At 47.9% G+C, this 19,003-nt stretch overlaps 1 protein-coding gene across 2 annotated transcripts; it reads left to right on the top strand.

The window, feature by feature from the left end:
• The first annotated feature begins 303 nt into the window (after positions 1-303).
• On the top strand, positions 304-16,773 carry JPT2 (Jupiter microtubule associated homolog 2). 2 transcript variants are annotated; one of them, XM_082431877.1, is made up of 5 exons: positions 304-413; positions 5,320-5,459; positions 10,190-10,332; positions 13,182-13,227; positions 14,120-16,773. In XM_082431877.1, the coding sequence occupies exons 1-5, from the start codon at positions 370-372 to the stop codon at positions 14,299-14,301; spliced, it is 555 nt and encodes a 184-aa protein (XP_082288003.1). In that variant the 5' UTR covers positions 304-369; the 3' UTR covers positions 14,302-16,773. The 2 variants fall into 2 exon arrangements, with proteins under 2 accessions (XP_082288003.1, XP_082288002.1); XM_082431876.1 differs by having other exon boundaries at positions 308-413; positions 5,234-5,459.
• The last annotated feature ends 2,230 nt before the right edge of the window (positions 16,774-19,003 follow it).

The following is a 19,003-nucleotide window of genomic DNA, read 5'->3' on the forward strand; positions in this document are numbered from 1 at the left end:
CCGGCACGGCAGACCCGGGAGGCGGGCAGGAGGCCCCCGCGAGGCTGCGGGGAGTTTCGGCCAGGTGCCCGGATAGTGCCCGACCCCGCCCACCTCGGGGGGGGGGGAGGGCCATTCCCCCGCCGGCTTACTGCCCAATGGCGGCGCCCGGCGCCGTGAGCGGTACCTGCTCTCACCAATCGGCTGCGAGCGCGGCGCAGGCCTCACCAAGCTTCCGTCTCGTGGGGCGGAGTCCGACACCACGATAGGCTGCTGCAGCTTGACTGGTGTCGGCGGCGCCCAATAAGAGCGAGAAGGCGGGCCTCGGGTCGCGCGGGGCCGGGCGGGAAGGACGGCGAGGCGGCCGGGAGGCTCCGAGTGGCGGTCGACATGTTCCGGGCGCCGGAAAGCAAGGGAGGCCGGGTCGGCTCCAGGTGCGGCGCGGGCTCAGCCACGGTCACGTGGGGTGCGCGGGGGCGGTGGGGCGGCCGCGGTGAGCTCACAGAGCCGGGGTCTCCGCGGCCGGGTCGGGGAGGTGGGCGCGCCCGCGGGACCCGGAGGCCTGAGTGCGCCTCCCCGCGCGTCCGGTCCCAGCACATGCCCCTTCATTGGCGAGCGCGCCGGAGATGCTGGCCGAGCCGTCTGCTGCGGGGGGGCGGGCGAGGCGGCGCTGCGGGGATTCTGGGGCCCTGCGGCGTGTGCGCTAGTGGATGGGCCTCGGGGCAAAGTCCCGTCTCGGGAGCCCTCAGCACTGCCGCAGACCGGGAGCTAGGCGGCGCCCTCCCCCACTTTACTGACAAGGAAACAGGCGGGACAGCAAGTGATAGAAGGAGAGTTTCGACTGGGTTTAAACACTCAGGAACACATAGCAGCGCGCTTGCTTTCTTTTTAGCTTGTAGAGCAATGGGTATTGGGAGTCACATAGAGTCGCCAGAGCTGGCGGTGTCCTGCCGCTGGAGGAGCCAGCTTGCGTTGTGCAGCTGGTTCTTCAGCTGCCTAAGAGTTTTCTTTATTGTGAGCCTTTTCTGTGACCCAGCCCCACAATAAAAGCAGAAGAGTGTGACGTCTTTTGAGGTAAACAGTACGTAGAATAAAAGAATTGTTTTGAGTGATAAAATCCCTGTAAATTTGAGGGAGTTAGGTCAGTATTCAGTAATACTCCTACCCGAATAATGAGTCATTATCCCATGTAATAGTGACTATTAATCACTCCCGTCTAGATCTGTGCTGATATGGGGCCAGAAGTATATCCTGGAGTGCTCAGAATGAGTCAGGTTTCTGGTGCCTGAAAGCTGCTGTTCTGCACCACCCACACCAGCTGGGCAAGGGCTGCTTCCCAGCACTTTCTCCGTTGTGTCCACTAAGTACACTCTTTCTTTGTTTACACAGCCTGGCACTGGATGCCTAGCAAACATTGGTCCAGTTAGCGAATAAGCACCGTGAGGAACGCTGATGTGAAGCTGACTTCCAAGCTGTGGGAGACAGTGCAGAGCTGGTGCTCTAAACTGATACCCACATTTCTTTGGGGCATTAGTTTTTGGAGAGGATAAGGAGAAAATTCTTCCTTTTAGGATGTTGGAGAAGGAAAACCCATCTTAACTGGATGATCGATTGGAAGCTCCTGCTTGGGATCAGTTAGCAGCTTTGTCTTAAAGGAATTGACTGGCTCGACAGGAATTGACTGGCTCGACAGGCCTTTTACTTAGCTGTGAAAGGAATCAAGTGGTGGCTGTAAGATTACTGGGCCAGGTTTTCCTCTGTTAAAACCCTACTTTTGTTTTCTTGCTGAAGGATTATCTGGTGTTAAAGGGATTTTGAACTATAAAAGCATTATGCTTTAGCCATCATTAATCTGAGGTCTTTTAAGCTGTAGGATGTATATTTGTAAAGAATTTAATCTAGGTCTATTTTGCAGCTTCACTCCAAGCCTGACAGGTCCCCCATAGCTTTTCTGGGATACAGGAATAAGCTGTTGGAGGTGGGGTCACGAGCATGGGTCCCTCCAGGTGAGCGTTGATGTGGCCTCTGCCTCTGCTGGTTCTGTGGTCCACTTGAGCTGTGTGTATTTTCTTGTCATGTGCCCCTTAGTTTCTGTTGTGTACTTGGAATGTCTTCATTGAAATGTATCCAAGGGGTACTGAAAAAGGAAGCCATAACTGGGAAGCATCCCCATGTAGTGAGATCATCCCCAAGACGTCTGAGCTACTGGTATTCCCATCCCCCTCCTGTAATTAGAGTCGAAGTGATACCTGCACTTGATACTGAGCCTATGAGGGCCGCCTTGAGCCATTGTTGCAGCTTCTGTTTTTATGGAAATGTCTATTTAACTCTCAGTCCGGTTTATTCGAGACCCTGTTGAGCAGCCTGTGTGATTTGCTTGACTGCTGCAAGGCTGTGCGACCCTAGTGCCACCCCATATAGCCTTTGTGGTGGAGATGCTTGCCACCTCTTCCCAGGAAACTTGGCCATTGTGTGCAGTAATCTCTCTGCTACAACATTCTTGGGCACCACTTTCCTTCCCTTCTTTTCAAAGTAAAGTAAAATAAAATTCAGAAAAGTACACAAAATAATATAATAACATATTTCTACCACCCCAAATTAACATTTGACGGTTTCAAATAAATATCGCTTACCTCCTGTGCTGCAGTGGTTCTCTTTCCTCATGGAGACCACAGACACAATTTGAGCCTTACCTACTCCAAAGGTGTCTTTGGAGTTCCAGTGACACTCAGTGCCTCTGTGGCATCACTCATGCAGAACACGGAAACTGCTTCTGCACAGCTCTAGTCTTCCCAGAAAGCTGGGAGCTTCTCCAGGCCCAGGACTTGCCTTTGCTCGTCTTTCCATCCACAGGGTCTGGCGCAGGCCCACCCGTGGTAGGTGCTCAGGGAACATTCGAGTTAGAGTGAAGCAAGCGGGGGAGGCCAGGGAGAGGCGTGTATCCAGGGATGTGGAATGTGAGAGGAGAGAGTGCTGGGGAGCCTACCCCGCATCTGGTCTGACAATTTGAGGGTTTGAAAGAAAAGCTGTGTTGCAAATAAGTCAGTAAAATAGGAAGTTTAACTCATGCCAGTATGAGACTTGATGTTAAGTTCAGTTCAGTTCTGAGGATGGCAGATCTCAGAGACCCAAGCCTGTTGGACCTGCTTGAAAATATGCCAAGGAAAATTGGGAATGTCATTGTGTCGGGGCTGTGAGATTTATAATGGGTGTGGGAGTCAGATGGCCTCGGGTGTCCCCCACCAGAGGGCCTGACGTGAGGTCTTACTAATGCCTTTCTAATTTAAGTCTGGTTATTGGTCATTTTTTTTAAAAAGGTTTTTTCCCTTAAACCGAGTAATTTTTTTCTTTATCAAATCCTTAAGGAAATGCTAACTGCTGGACAGGCATCCCCATCCCCTTCCTTCAAGCTGATGTGACTGAACCCATGTGGAAGGCTGGCCCACTGCACACTCGGCTTGGGTGGCGGCTTGGGTGGTGGCGAGCGGCCTGCCTGCAGTCTCCGTCCCAGTGAGCAGGCACGCTGGTGGCCCTCGGAGCAGACGAGCGCTTTCTGCTGTCCTGCTTTACAGCCAGAGAGCAGAGAACTCCGTTCCCTTTAAATTACAACGAATGATCAGCTCCCTTTCTAGCTCTGTTGAGGAAACAGCATGTTAAACATCCTATTCTTCTAGTGTCTGCATCGCTTTTGTGTGGGGAGCTCTGCAGTTTCACTTCTTTCTAAATGTCTGGCGTCACAGGCGGTCCTCTTGCTTAGGACTGGTGAAAGAGCAGGGGCCACACTTCAGTTTAAGACTCTGCTTTAAAATACGTTTGAAAGTCTAGGTGTCCTGGGACTTCCCTGGCGGTCCAGTGGTTAGGACTCCACGCTTTCACTGCAGCCAGCACAGGTTCCATCCCTGGTGGGAGAGCTAAGATCCTGCAGTGCGGCCATAGGTTTCCTGTAAAGATGCATATGAATTCAGTGTTATGCTGCCCTGCTGAAGGAAACCGATGCTCTTGGGGTGTCAGGGAAGAGCTTTATGGAATTTTCTTAATTCTTCAGTTATTGCAATAAAAAGTGACTCAAGGTCCTGCTCATCCACTTCTGAAATATCCAGCCTCCAAGTGCATGGCAGATTCCCAAAGATCGAGACCACAGTAGATTCGGCTCGTGGTGACTGAGTGTGGGAATAGCACTGCTCTCTGTGGGTGTTTAATTAAAATCCACACTTGAAGGATGCCAGTGTGTGCTGGGGTGACACTCTGCACATGCGTCGATCTAAAGTGAACAGTGGTCCAGCTGGTGTGTTCTGATCTGTCTGATGTTTAACTTGTCATTGGTGGTATCAGACCTTGGGACTAGAAACCATCAGCCTGGTGTAGATTCCCAGGACTCACGTGGGTTAGTGGGGGTGGTGCTCCCCATGGTCTGAGCTGATACTTTCCATTAGAAATGTGAGCCACATAAGGAATTTTAAATTTTCTAGTAGCCACATTTTAAAAAGTAAAAAGATTCAGGAAAAATTAAGTTTAATAGATATTATTCAACTTAATATGCGCAAAACATTATTTCAACATGTGATCAATGTAAAAGATACAATTAAAGAGATATTTTGCCTTTTCTTCTTTGTGCTGAGTCTTCGAAGTCTGGTGTGTAGTCTATACCTACAGCACATCAGAGCCCAGACCCCCATGTCCAAGTGCCCACTAGCCACAGTGGCCAGTGGCTGCCCTTTTGAGGACGCAGCTCTCTGGGTCAAGCTTACTCTGTGGGTAAGTGGTGCACTGCCCCGTCTTTTTTTTCTAGAGGATGTTGAGGATTATTAGGGTGTAGTCTGAGCTCTGCAGCCAGACTGCCTGGGTCTGAGTCCTGGCTCTGCTACTTCCTGTGTGGCCCTCTCTTTAGCTCAGACTCATCCTCTGTGAAAATCATGCCTGCCTTAGAGGGTGGCCGTGTCAGGTCCTTGGAACAGGAGTTAGCGTGTATAAACACTGAGCGAGTGTGAGCCACAACACCCAGCACTATTGTCTGCTAATTAAAGTGACTATTAAATTCTACTGAACTGGCTCAGTTTGCCTGTTTCATGGAAACTTTAATTTTACTAATGAGAGGTCACAGGAGTAACTTCAGAGTATGCACATCTCTGGAGGTCTTGGCATAATCAAGATGTACAGAGAAAACCTTTAAGGGAACTCAAGGGCAGGGAGGGAGGTTTGCTGGCTGGCCAGCGGCCATGAGCTTGTCGTGCCACGGTGTGTGGTTTTCCCACAGATGTCTGCCCCGACTTGCTGTGCCACAGCCCCTGGATGGTGGCGCCCGGGCCATCTGTTGCTCCCTCACACCCTGTCTGCTTGCAGGGCCATGAAGCCCCCGGGAGGAGAGCCGAGTGATCATCCAGAAGAAGCCGCACCTCCACGCAGGCCCGACAGGATGGCATCTAATATTTTTGGATCAACTGAAGAACCTCAGAACATACCCAAAAGGACCAATCCCCCTGGTATGGGCTTTTGACTCCTTAATCCTTTGGCCTCTACCTGTTCTCTTTTGTGCTGCTCTTTTGATAAAATTTTCCCTTTCTTTATATTGATCCTTTCAAATATTTTCTGGTGCAGGTTATCCCCTGCCATCAGAGTCCTAGAGTAGAAGGAAAGTTTTATCCTGACTTGTGCTTTGTGTCCTGAAGGTGGCTCGGTCATTCTGGGACTCCCCCTCATCTGTCTGTCACCAGATACTGGCTGCGTACAGGCACTGAGGGTACAAAGGCAGATGGTGGGGTTCTGGTTCCCACCACGGAAGCTCCCCAAATTGTCCCGTTGACTCCTTGAGATTCTTGAAATTGCGTGCAAATTGTGCATTTAGAGTAGTTTTAATCAGATTGTTAGTGGGATTGAAACTAAAAAGGGTGGCTCAGCCTGGCACACATCTGTGTGGCTCCTCACTACTTACCCACCTTCTAGTGGCTCCAGTGGGAGGGAATCTCAGAAGAGTGTTTCTCTTGGCTGATGGACAGTCCAGCTGAGCAACTGCACAGTGATAGTTACCTGAGGAGCTTTCCCCTGTCTGTATCTACGAGGGGAAGACAAGGTTTGTTCCATCCTTAAAGATCTGAGAGACCCAACACGGGAGTCAGAATTTCAGACAAATAACGAAATCAAGCAGAACCAGAGCTGGAACTACTCCCTACCCCACCCCAATTCTGGGTACAAATATTGCTTGACAAACCTAGAGGAACAAAAGCAATAGATTCAAAAGCTAGTTTTTTGGTTGTTTGGTTGTTTTCAGTGGTTTGGGGTGGGGGGTAAGGAGGGGTGGAGGTTAGTGGTATCTTTGGATTTAGTTATAGCAGAGAAGCAGGTGGTTCTTGCTGAATAACATTCTCCCCTACCCAGTTTGTGGGGCTGCAGGGCCAGGAGTGCTCGGCCCTGCTCATCCTTTGTACCAACGATGTGATGCGGCAGGTAGACTCAGACTGGAGGCACTGGAGGTGGGCGCGCCAGCGGCCGTGGCTCTGGCTCGGCACCATGCACGGCTGCAGCTGTCTCTGGGGCTTCGGGTTCTCTAGACAGTGTGGCAGCGTGGGGCAGCGCTGCTTTGCCAGACCCTCAGAATCTCATGCTCCCCCGCCCATCTCGTGCCCTATGGGCAGCCTGGGCCCCTCCTGGCTGGAGAGATAGAAAACCCCTGCGTTGTGCACAGTTGCAAGGTGTCGTGACAGCGACGGGAAGCCCTGTGCCAAAATGTCTGCTTCTCACGGTCCTGTTGTTTGGGGTTTGTTTTCTGTCCTGCCAAGTGCTCTGTGATGATAGTTGAGCATTTAACAAATGCCGGAGTCCCCGCTCTGCCTCCTCCTGTCACCCAAGAGCTCTTTCTAACTGATGAATGAATTACATTAAAAAAAAAAAAAAAAGAGGAAGGAGGGAAGAAAGGAAAGAAGGAAGAAAATTACCTGTGATGAATTTCAAGGGCAGCCCAGAAGGGAACCTGCTGGTGTGTCCAGCCCTGCAGACTCGACCCCGCAGACTCCGGGGAGGGCCTAATGGAGCACGTTCGGAGCAAGGGACTTGCCACCGGCCGTCACTGGAAGTTAACCCAGGCTGGTCGGGTGCTGTGTTTCATCTACTCTTCTGGTTTAGACCTCCTCCTGACAGTGGTGATTGATACGGGTGGGTCATTTGGTGTTTGTCAGGGGCTGTGCTGTGTGTCAGTCGTCTCCACAGCTTGGGGGATAGGTGGCATTACCCCCTTTACAGAGGAGGAAGCTGAGGCTCGGGGTTCACTGGCCTGCCTGAGTCCACAGCTCACTGGTGGCAGAACTAGCCTTTGGATGCAGGTTTTCCTGACTCTGAAGCCCATGCTCCCAACTTACCTCCTGAATATACCAATTGGGGTAAATTTCCTGAGATGGAATTGCCGGGTCAGTTTAAAATGATGGTTCTAGGGCTTCCCTGGTGGCGCAGTGGTTAAGAATCTGCCTGCCAATGCAGGGGACACAGATTTGATCCCTGGCCGTGGAAGATCCCACATGGCGCAGAGCAACTAAGCCCATGTGCCACAACTACTGAGCCTGCGCTCTGGAGCCCACGAGCCACAACTGCTGAGCCCTCGTGCCACAACTACTAAAGCCTGCACACCTAGAGCCCGTGCTCTACAACAAGAGAAGCCACCGCAATGAGAAGCCCGCGTACCGCAACGAAGAGTAGCCCCCGCTCACCACAGCTAGAGAAAGCCCGCGTGCAGCAACGAAGACCCAACACAGCCAAAAATAAATAATCATAATAAAAATAAATAAATAAAATGCTGGTGCTTCCACTGGTCTTCAGACGTGTGCCCCAGGACGTCTGTAGCGCTTGCTCCCCACGCAAGGCGCTGTGCCTTGTGATTTGGTTCTTTAAAAAGTATATCTTGAATTTATTTTTCTTCAATTATGAGTGAATTGAGCATTTTTTCCACCTTCATAGCCGAATTCATCTTTCAGATAAAATGTTGAATAACAGACGGGCAGTGTGTCTATTATTTTACTTTTCATAAAATTCAAGAACAGAACTGTGTTGTTTAGGGTTGGACATATACATGGTAAAACTAGAAGAAGTTTGTAGTTTCCAGAAAATTCGGACACAGAACCACACAGGTTTTTGGGAGTTGATAGAATTCTGTAAGACGTGTGATCATCTGTGATCGTTACTCGTTACTTGGGTGTTTGCTTTATTTATATTTTAGGTACTTGTCTGTGTCATGTTTCACAGTTCTTAAAATTGTTTTTAAATGAGCAGTGCCTTTAGCCAAAAACTTGAAATTGAGTTACTTTTATTTTTATCTTGCATTTTAAAATAAGCTGAACGCTATCTTACAAAGAATTTACTTAAGCATGACCAGCAACAGCATGGTAACAAGCAGCGAGGGGTGACCTCGGGCAGCAGCTTTTCTCCACTTTGTAGTCCAAACATTTCTGCTGACGACACCCTGTTCGTGACAGCAGCCCAGCAGCATGACTGGGAGCTTCCTCTCCACTCTCTGCTCTGCCCACTCCACGTGTGTCGACTCACTTATCTCACCAACGACCCCAGCCAGGTGCTGTCACACAGTTGGTCAGCGGCTGAGCAGGATCCTGCCTGGCACTGGGCCCTGACCCCATGCTGTGCCACCTGCCCCAGCCTGAGGGCTGCGGGTCCCTGGGAGGCCGTGGCTGGGGCTGGAAGGCTTGTGATCGGCCTCAAACGACACGAATGTGTGCATCTTCCTGCGGTCAGTCCCACCCATTCTCTAAACTTCTCCTGGCCCAGAAAAGCTGCAAGGGCCAGGTTCCCATCCTTGTGGAGCTGTGCTTTGTGTCCCCCAGACGACCAACCGGCATCCCGGAAGGCTGGTCGAGTCTGAGGGCTTGCGAGGGGACAAGCCCCCAGTGGAGCCTCCTCCTCCTCGGAGCTCCGTGCTCCTCTCATGGTGCACCGTCCCCTGTTCTAACAGTATGGGTTCTTACAGCCTGGAAGTGACTGTTTAAAATTGAATTTCTTGGAGACAGTCAATAAAGATCACAACTATAAAAATGAATATGTTTAGCAGTCCTAAGCCCCTGCACCACAGCCACCCCATTTCCTGAGCAGACACATGGCCCCCAGAGGGGAGCACTTTGCAGGGAGGGAAGTGGAGTAACCAGTGCCCTTTATTCACATACAGGTCCTTTTATAGTGAGACACTGTGTGCTGTCTAGATCGTTTTGCGCCTTTTTCACTGAACAGTGTCTGAGGGAAGCTTCTTTAGCAAATGCTGACTGAGCATTTATGTCCCCAATGTTGTCGTAAGCATTTGACACACAAGCGACAGTGAGTCAGTGAATTCCCTCACAGCGCCGTGAGGAAGGGCCTTGTACCACCGCCGTTCGAAGGGTGAGGAATGTGGGGCGCAGAGGGGCCGAGCAACTTGTGTGTGGTCTCATAGCCATTTGTGGATGCACCTTCTTTCTCCTGTAAGATTATAAATCTTAGTGGGCGCTTGGTGGAAGGGAGGCGCTGGTGTTTGCTGAGTGCAGAGAGGGATGGGCTGGCGGCGTGTGCTCGCATCTTCCTGTTTAACATCGGTATTTACTTCTCACGTTCATGCCTTAGCCATCAGCTTATAAGAACTTACATCTGAGATGCATATTTTCATTGTAGCTCATCACATCATTTCTACTTGGCAGCAAAGATGTTAAATGTCTGTAATTCAGTGACATATCTAGTTATCACTGGAAGTTCCAGACAGATTGAGGTGAGGAGAGTAGTCATTCTCAGTAAATGTTGTTTTCCAGATTACAGGTTTGCCTTGAATAGGGCATGTTATTAATTCAGTTCTGTCTGTCTGACCTCAAAATTTAGCGGGTGTTTGCTTTTAATCTATGAAAGAACTTTTCATGGCTTTAACGTAGAAGATTCTTCAGCAGGAAAACATGAAAAATTCAGGGTTAAGGAAATTCTAGGGGGGAAAATGCTGTTTTATGCCATCTTACCATCTCGCTTCTAGCAGCAAGCCCGGTACAGCTCAGTTCTCGTGAGGAAGGCCCCAGCTGGCCCCCGGGAAAGGGGCTGGGTTTGACATGGGTCTTTAGGGATGCTCATCAACCTGATCACCCCACCCTTGTTGGCCTGAATTCAGGACTGGCACTGCGGTGAGAGGAGGTCTCTGAAGTCATGAGTGTGGAGGGTGGGTGGGGTGGATGTTCCGGGTTGCTAACCATCCTGATTTTTTCTGCAGGGGGGAAAGGAAGTGGTATATTTGACGAATCCACGCCTGTGCAGACTCGACAGCGTCTGAACCCCCCTGGTGGGAAGACCAGTGACATTTTTGGCTCCCCAGTCGCTGCTACTTCACCCATGGCACACCCAAACAAACCCAAGGTATGGACTGCATACAGATAGCAGACATGAGAGTAAGAAAAGCAAAACTTGAGCCAGGTACTCTTAAAAAGGCTCTGAGGCAGGTGTGACATGTTATTAGGAAGAGACAAGATGGGTGACATTGCTTTTCCTGGCTGCAGTCATTAGTCACCGAGTTTCAGAGCTCTCCTGAGTCATCGGAGGAATGTATTCCAGCCTCGTGATGACTTGAGCCTTGGGGGTCGCTGGTGGTGGGGGCAGCCCACTGCAGGTAGGCCACTGCCCTTCTCTGCACATCACAGATGGATGCTGAGGATATTTATAATACTGAACATAAAACAGGGGAGTTCACCTCTCATAAACATTCCTCTATTTTTAGTGGTCATCAATCAATAAGTACAGTAACTGCATCGGATTAAAATTCACCAAATACTTAGAATTTATGGGTTCCTGATAATATTTTTAAAATCTAATTTGTCACCTTCGGAGAATGTCAGAGGACCATCTGGAAAACTGCTGACAGATAGAATCAAGCACTTAGCCAGTGTTTCTTGCATGAACAGTACCTCAGGATGACAGCTATTGAGGGAAAGTTTCCTTTTATAAACGTATTCCAGCCCATAAATGAAGAAGGAATAACAGAATTCAAATATCACCATTTTGCAAACTTGTAATGAAACTGTAGATCTGGGTGGTAATCATCAGTGGCTGCTAACATCACAAAACGACACCTCCAGAAATTATAGGCCTCATGATAGAAGTTCATCATGGACCACCTTTGAATTCATATCAAAACAACCAAGCCTGAGTCAGACCAATCCTCATATTAATCAACACTACAGGGATTGTATTCAAGATATAGGAAACTACATGGAGTCAGTAGGGGGAGATTTTAGTAATTTTTAAAAACCCTGAGGATTGCAATCCCTATCAAAGTTCCAACAGTGGTGTGGTTTGGTTTTTTGGTTTGTTTTTGTTTGTGGTGCTTTGTTTGTTTTTTGAAAAAATGGAAAGACCTATCCTAAAATTCATATGGAATCTCAAGGGACCCTGAATGGCCAAACAATCTTGAAAATGAAGAACAAAATTGGAGGGTCACACTTCCCAATTTCAAAGCTTACTACAAAACTACATGAATCAAAACAGCATGGTGCTGGCATGTAGACCAACGGAATAGAATTGAGAGCTGAGAAATAACTCTCACATCTGTGGTTCATTGATATTTCCACAAGAATGCCAAGATCATTCGTGAGGGGAGAGCAGTCTCCAACAAATGGTGCTGGGAAATGGAATGTGCACATGAGAAGAATGAAGGTGGACACTTACCTTACACCATGTACAAAAATGAACTCAAAACATAGGGACAGATCTTATTCTTGGATTCGGCAGTGGTTTCTTAAATGTGACACCAAAAACAGGCAACAAAATTTAAATAAATAAGTTGAACTTCATTAAAATTAAAAACTTTTGTGCATCAAAAGATACTATCAAGAGAATGAAGAGACAGCACACAGAATGGAAGAAAGTATTTGCACATCACATATCTGACAAAGGTTTGCTATCTAGCCAGAGTATGTAAAGAACCCTTAAATTCAGCAACAAAAAGACAACCACATTCAGAAATGGGCAGAGGCAAGGGGGAGGGATGGTGTGGGAGTTTGGGGTTAGCAGATGCAAACTATTAACATATATAATGGATAAACAAGATCCTCCTACTGTATAGCACAGGGAACTATATTCAATATCCTGTGATAAACCATAATGGAAAAGAATATGAAAAAGAATGTATATATATATATATATGTATAACTGAATCACTGTGCTGTACAGCAGAAATTAACACAACATGGTAAATCAACTATCCTTGAATAAAATAAATTTTTTAAAAATAAAAATTTCAGAACCAGAATAAAAGGGGGCAAAGCATTTGAATAGACATTTCTCCAAAGAAGACACACAAATGGTCAATCAGCATATGAAAAGATGCTGAACATCCTTAGTGGGGAAATGCAAATCAAAATCACAGTGAGATACTACTTAACACCCACTAGGATGGCTATTATCAAAAAAAATGGAAAATAAGAAATGGTGAGGGTGTGGAGAAATTGGAACCCTCATACACTGCTCTTGGGAATGTATAATGGTGCAGTCGCTGTGGAAAACAGTTTGGCAGTTTCTGAAAAAGTTAAACATAGAATTTATCATATGATCCAGCAGTTATACTCTTAGATATATACCCCCAATTGTGCAAACAACAACTCAAACAGATACTTGTACACTTAATTTTAATAGCATTATTCACAATAACAAAAGATTGGAAACAACCCAAGTGTCCACCGGCAGATGAATGGGTGAACAGAATGTGCTGTGCTGTACACATGTGATGTTATATTATTCAGCCCTAAAGAGGAATTAAGTTCTGACACAGTGTAACACGGATGGGCTGTGAGAACATGTGCTAAGTTTAAACTTGACTACGTGTTAGACATTTAAGGAGTCATTAGTTTTTGCAGTTGCGAGAGAGTTTTTTAGGACATTTGAAAGAGCCACATCTTGAAATATTTATGGATAAATGAAATATGGGATTTGCTTTCACATAATCCCACGAAGGGGTGGAGGGCTGGAAGTTGGGAGGCATGTGTGGCTGAGACCAGAATGGAGGCGAGCAAGCTGATGTCACTTGCTGTAGAGCAGGTTACCTGGGGGCTCACGGGGCTCTTCTCTCTGCTTTGTTTATGGTTAAAATTGTTCAAATAAAAACTTTTTAAAGGTAAAAATAGACCCAGGTCATCCACGCCTTTCCCGTCGTCTGCCTGCGCGAGGTAGGAGGTGTCCGAGTGGTGGATTGACCTGGGTTTGCCTCGTTACAGGACCACGTGTTCCTGTGTGAGGGAGAGGACACACTGGACCTTAGAGGTGAGCTTGTTTTCTGTCCCTTCGCCGGGGCTCACGCTTTGCAGAGGCCGCTGGTGGGTGGAGAGGGAAAACCCTGTGCCCCCCCCGCGAGCCTGCCGATGAAGACAGCAGAGTTGTGGTGATTGCAGGAGGGTTTTGTGTTGGAAGGAGGCAGGGGAAATGGGCTCAGTTACTTCTGGTGACAGCGTTCCTGCTGGTTTTTCTGCACCTCCTGTCAGTGCTGGGGTCAGCCTGGGCCTAAGGCCAAGGCGTCCTCTTCTAGAAGCTCATCTCATGTAGTGAAGGGCAAGGGTCCAAAGCCTTCAATGAACTTGTGACCAAGGGCAGTGCTGGCAGACCTGGCAGAAGAGAAGGGCATGAAGGAGGGTAGGGGAGGAAGACAGGGGGCGGTGAGGAGGAGCAGTGCGGGGCTGTGGTGGGGTCGGGGCTCCCCCCGATGGGTCGCTCCGCAGTGAGCTGCCCCGCTCGTGGGGCTGGGTGTCAGGCCCAGTCAGTCCCCCATGGTCCTCTGAGCTGACTGCAGGCACTGATTTCTGCCTTCGGGTCACCATTTCCCTTTGTCGATTAGGAAGAGATGGGAATTCGTTCATTCAGAAAGTCCAGAGTAACCTTGCCTTGCCTTGCTGGGCCCCCCACTTAAGACGAGCTCACTTTGAGGACGTTTCCTTTTCATACTTGAGGTGGGATGGAGGGGAGTGGAGTCCAGCAAGCAGTGTGGAGATGATCCCTCAAGGATTTCTCCAAGTGTGTTTCAGTACCGGCCCGGCTTCAGCCCAGCCCTGGGGCAGGCAGAACCTGCTCTGCTTCTTTTGCATTTCCCCGGACGGCGTGCCCTTGCCCGTTGGGTGGCAGGCAGCCTCTAACAGGACGCTGTGCTGACTTTGTCCCGCAGCCGCAGCCAGCGCCTCCGCCAGACAAGAGCCGGGTGAGCCAGGTGGCCCGAGAGAAGCAGCCCGCGCCCAGGAGCCTGCGCCCACCATTGACAGCCACGAGCCCAGGCTGGGCCCGAGGCCTCGCTCCCACAACAAAGTCCTGAACCCGCCTGGAGGCAAGTCCAGCATCTCCTTCTACTAAGACGCTGCTGCGTCCCCCATAGCCAGACAAGAAACTCGAGAGATAGGATTTCAAAATTATAGTTTCTTTAGCCTGAAGGAGCGGGGTGGGGAGAGGGTCTGTTGGGTGGACACCTGAAGCTGCTGCTCTGGCTCCACTGCCATCCCGAGAAGCCGGAGACCTCGCCTCCCGGAAACCAAGGGAGGAAACGTGATCCCTGGTGTGAGAGGAGCTCTCGGGTGGGTGGGCAGGGAGGTGGTGCCAGGCAGGTGCACCTGAGGCGTGGGGTCTTCACGTCCTTGGTGTGTTGGCTAATTGGGTATCTAGGAGTCACTAACACAGTAGCAGAGTTTAAAGCCTTTGAGAGAAATCCAAAAACCACGTGTCCGTTACTGTGGGATAGAAGAGCAAGACACACTGAAACCCTAGCGGGGTGGGGAGGGTGGGTATCTGGATAGACCCCTCAGATCCTGACGCCATTTACCCTTCATGGACACGGTCTCTGTTTCTGGGACTTCGGCCCCAGTGTTTTTCACTTCAGTTCCACAGATTTTCTTGAAACATCTTCATTGCTTTTCCTCAGCAGCTGTAAACAAAAAACCAAAATGTTGTTCTCAGTCTTACGCTTTATGGAAAGATTTTGTACCCTGATCTCCCAAGGTGCCCCGCTTCTGCCCTCTCAATCCTTGGCCAGATCTTACGTAGAAATCTCTCCCTTTCATCCACGAGAGACTGGTTTTGGGCTCTTTACAGGCAGTTTTGCTTGTGAATTGTTCCTTTTTTCCTCATCAGCCTTAAGTCTAGGCCTTTGCTCCTCACCAATGATGTGGACAGTTCCCTTCACCAGCAACACTTCCTATCTACAAGGCCACTAACTTCTATAGGACTTTAAAACTACCCAGATCTATCCAGGTAATGGGATTGTTTAACTCCTTCATGTGTCTTCCTTTATATTCCTGCTGACAGTGGGAAGAAGAGATGCTTGAGAACCTTGGGTTCTTAGGTTTGGATTCTGTCATAATAGCTCAAGACCTGTTCTCAAGTACCAGCTTTACATCAGTAACTGTTGACTCTGGTCTGTTTCTGACACCTTTCTAGAAAAAAGTCTGTTGCTCAGGTACACCGAAGAGGAAGGAAAGTGTTCTTAGGCCACCCTTTATAAAGGTTTGCAGAACCTCTGGATCATATTCACAGTTTCCAGACGAGTCTTAGAGACCTTAGGCCAAGAGATTAAATAGTTTGGCAGTAATGTCTCAACTGGCCCATTCCATGGTATTTGCCAGCAAAGATAATGGGCTGGCAAGAATCGTGCTGCTGTAATCTGTCAGGTGAAAGTTTCTCCAATTGAGCCTCTAAAGGGCTACGGTGTCGGTTCCTGTACTGCAGTCACGTGGGACCAACAGTTTGGGTTGGAGCTACTGGTACGAGTGCCTACAAAGCTAATGCAGGTGCTGAAAATGTCTTCGTCGTTAAAATGTGGTCACACTCCTAGTGGCCTGGACGCTCCAGTGACTGCAGGAGCTCCCTGCCAAGCTCCACATCCTCCACCGGCGCTGGGGGAGGGTTCACACGGTGCTTTGCCAAGCAAAGACACTTTGCTTTTCTGTCCCCCTGCTGACTTTGGAGCCGAGAAACACTGGTTCCATGTGACTCTATCAAGTGCTTCCTATCTCCTCCATCCTTCAAATGGTCATTTATAGGAAAGTTGTCTGGAATTCATTTTTTTCCACAGTAAAAAATGTCATAAATGGTGGTTAGCTTTTAAGCTCAAACACACTAACTTGTTTAACTTACAATAAGATGTTCCAAAGGTAGAAATGAACTGCTATTTATAACTTTTTTTTTTTAATATACAAGAAAATGATTTGTGAATTCCAAATTGGATTGCCAAGAAGACCCTGACGTGCTGCTGGCCCTCGGGGCTTCAGTCTCACCGTCAGTTACATGAGGGGAAGAGCTTTCTAGATCTGTCCCCTGGCAGGGACTTCCAGAGCAGAGCTGGGGTTAGAGGCCTGGGGGAAGGAGGAAAACAACAAGAGCAGAGCCTCTGGGCAGCAGTGACTACATCACCTTACTTTTGTTCCCATCTTCCCTCTTCCTTTCCCTCCTCGGGGCCCTGGGCATGGGTTTAGCGAGCCCCGGGCAGTCTGGTCACTGGGAGGAGCAGCAGAAAAGTTTTTGCTCCTTCGAACCTGATGGGGGAGGCCATTTGCATTTGGAAAATGCTCTGTACATTGGGGACTGCCTGTATTTGGAAGCTTCATTAACTCTTAGCATCCTTTTCTCAGCCTCCAAGCTGCATTGAGAAATTACTCATCTGTATTTTTATTAAGCCTTAAAACTTTATGTGCATTTGGTGCCAACTTTTTGTAAAACTGTATCAAAAACAACAAACCTGTGCTCACATCTCGATGTAACTTTGAGAGGAGCATTCTGTTATTTTTACAGGGCAGGAGTGGGTGTAGCCGTTGAATTAAACTTAGCAGTCACGTACTCAGAGTCTTTGCCTATTGGTTGTGTGCACAGTGTGTGTGCGTGCGGTTGGGCGGGTGGACATGTTCACGTGTTTCCTCCACGTCCATTCTCCAGAGTGCCTGAACTCTGCTCCTTCCCTTACAGCTTTTCATTGGTTGAAGGGGTTTGCCTTTTTTTTTTTTTTTAAACCAGAAGATGCCAAAATTAATCTTCTCAAAGTTTATGGATTTAAGGTTTTTTCATTTGAAAACCAAAGACTTTGCTTTGAATAGAATGGACAGGAATGTGGCAGCGTTCTTTTAGTTTCCGTAAATTGAAGGTAATAATTCTTTTTTCGCTTAACACCACTTGTTTTCCTGAAGAATTTGCCTCTGCGTTGACTTTGAAACTTCCATGAAAGCCTGACAGTGAGTAGATGACGTGCTGAGCTATTAGAATCTGCCTGTAGATTCAGGTCCTGTAGAGAAAGCATAGATTTTTCTTCTTTCTTATATATTAGCTATTTTCATATGTCCTACAAGCAAACTTAATATCTTTATGTGTATTAAGTGGACTGAGGGTGATGGAGCTTCTCAGACTGCCTGCCTGGAGAGCTCCACTAGAGGAGGCTTCCTTCTAGAAGACGGCTGCATCAGGGCCAACTAACTGGACAGCACTTCAGAAAGAAACCCAGCATGGGTGACCTGACACTGTCTTCACTTGTTCATCTGAGAGCATGTTCCCAGAACTGGGCTAGGCACTGGCACCAGTACATCACCTATTTGTAACAGCTGCTCCAGCTGCAGGCAAGCACTGAGGTTTTGGAGTGTCACAGCTTGTTTGTCTCCAGAGGTCAGGCAGTGGCTGAGTCAGAGGAGCAAGGTGGGCTCCCCTACATTATGGTGAAGAAGTGGAAGACATCTAAGGGTTCCCTCTTCGGTCCTGTGCCTTGTCCAGAAATACATGGCTCTTTGGACAGAGCATAACTTGTTCTAACACCTTTGTGAGTTGAACCCTGCAAGGATGTCTACACCTTCTCCTATATTATCCCGTTCATTTCTTCTGAACTCGTTATATTCTTAATCCTTAGCATTCTTCGAGCTCATGAATGAAATATTCCTGTTCTGTGTGTGACTACAAAGTGCTATCTAAACTTGAACTTAGAAAGAAATGAGAGGGACATTACAGGGACCTAGGTGAGTTTTTAGCAGGCATTAGGGGTGGATACTTCGAAATTAAAGTATTGATAGAACTTTTGAAACCTGTGTGCCCAACTTACATTTTAGGGTCTTGTAATGAGAAAGAAAAAGTTGAATAGCGAATTATCTTTACAAATTGTAAAGGAAGCAAGTTCTAATTCAGTTAGCTTGAGCTCTCAAGAGTGTACTAGTGTTCTTCAGTAAGCATCAAGAATTATCCAGCATATCATTTTGTTAACACTCCTTTTTCTTTAACCAGTTTCAAGTAACAAATCTGCCCAAACATGTTAGTGGTAAAAACTAATAAAGTTGATGACAAGTCAGTTGGCCTCTGACTGTGGTAGTGGTGGCTGCCCTACTGTATTTGCTATTTCAGGAATTGAGAAGGGGCCATATTTCTTGGAAAGGCTTAGAGCAGAAGTCAGAAACATTCCCCAAAACATTCACCAGCTTTCTCTGTAACTTGCTTACCAGAAGAAATTATACATTTCATCTGTTTGTCCTGGCTTATTTTGAGAATATAAAACAAGTCTATATTGCATGCTTACTATTTGCTAGAGATTGTACTAAGCCCCTTTTATGATCTTCATAACACTCTTAGTAGGTTGGTAATTGTTTTAGGCTCAGTTTTACAGTTAGCTAGGATCAAAACCCAGGCAGTCTGAATGTGAGACTGAAACCTCAGATCGTTTCTTAGTGGGGTGGGTGAGCATCCATACAGCACAGTAGGTTGCAAGGAGAAAATTGTGCAACAGTATTTAGGGCATCACCTGCAGGAACGTTCACTGGTGCAATCGGGTTAGGATGAACTCCCCTTGAAGCATTGCATCAGGTGAAAGGCAGGGGTAAGAGCATTTCTGTTAACACTAAGCTGTCACTCTTGGTTTTATGATCAGGATTCATGCCACCTGTGTGGCCCCCAAAGCTGAAAGTGTAAGTCTTAGATTCATGGTGTCCTCAGATACCAGAGAAAGAAAATGCAAATCAGCTGGCTAAAAGTGGAAGAAATAAGGGCCTATCAAAACTGGTAGAATATAAGAAAGTCAAACAGAACAAATGGAAGTGAAAAA

The sequence above is a fragment of the Balaenoptera physalus genome (assembly GCF_965194825.1).
Source record: "Balaenoptera physalus genome assembly, chromosome: 16".
NCBI classification, from domain to species: Eukaryota; Metazoa; Chordata; class Mammalia; order Artiodactyla; family Balaenopteridae; genus Balaenoptera; species Balaenoptera physalus.

Coding starts and splice junctions, on each gene's coding strand:
- JPT2 (XM_082431876.1), top strand. CDS start 5,234: ATGTCTGCCCCGACTTGCTGTGCCACAGCCCCTGGATGGTGGCGCCCG. Junction 10,333..13,181: donor CACACCCAAACAAACCCAAG/GTATGGACTGCA, acceptor GCCTCGTTACAG/GACCACGTGTTCCTGTGTGA. Junction 13,228..14,119: donor GGACACACTGGACCTTAGAG/GTGAGCTTGTTT, acceptor TTTGTCCCGCAG/CCGCAGCCAGCGCCTCCGCC.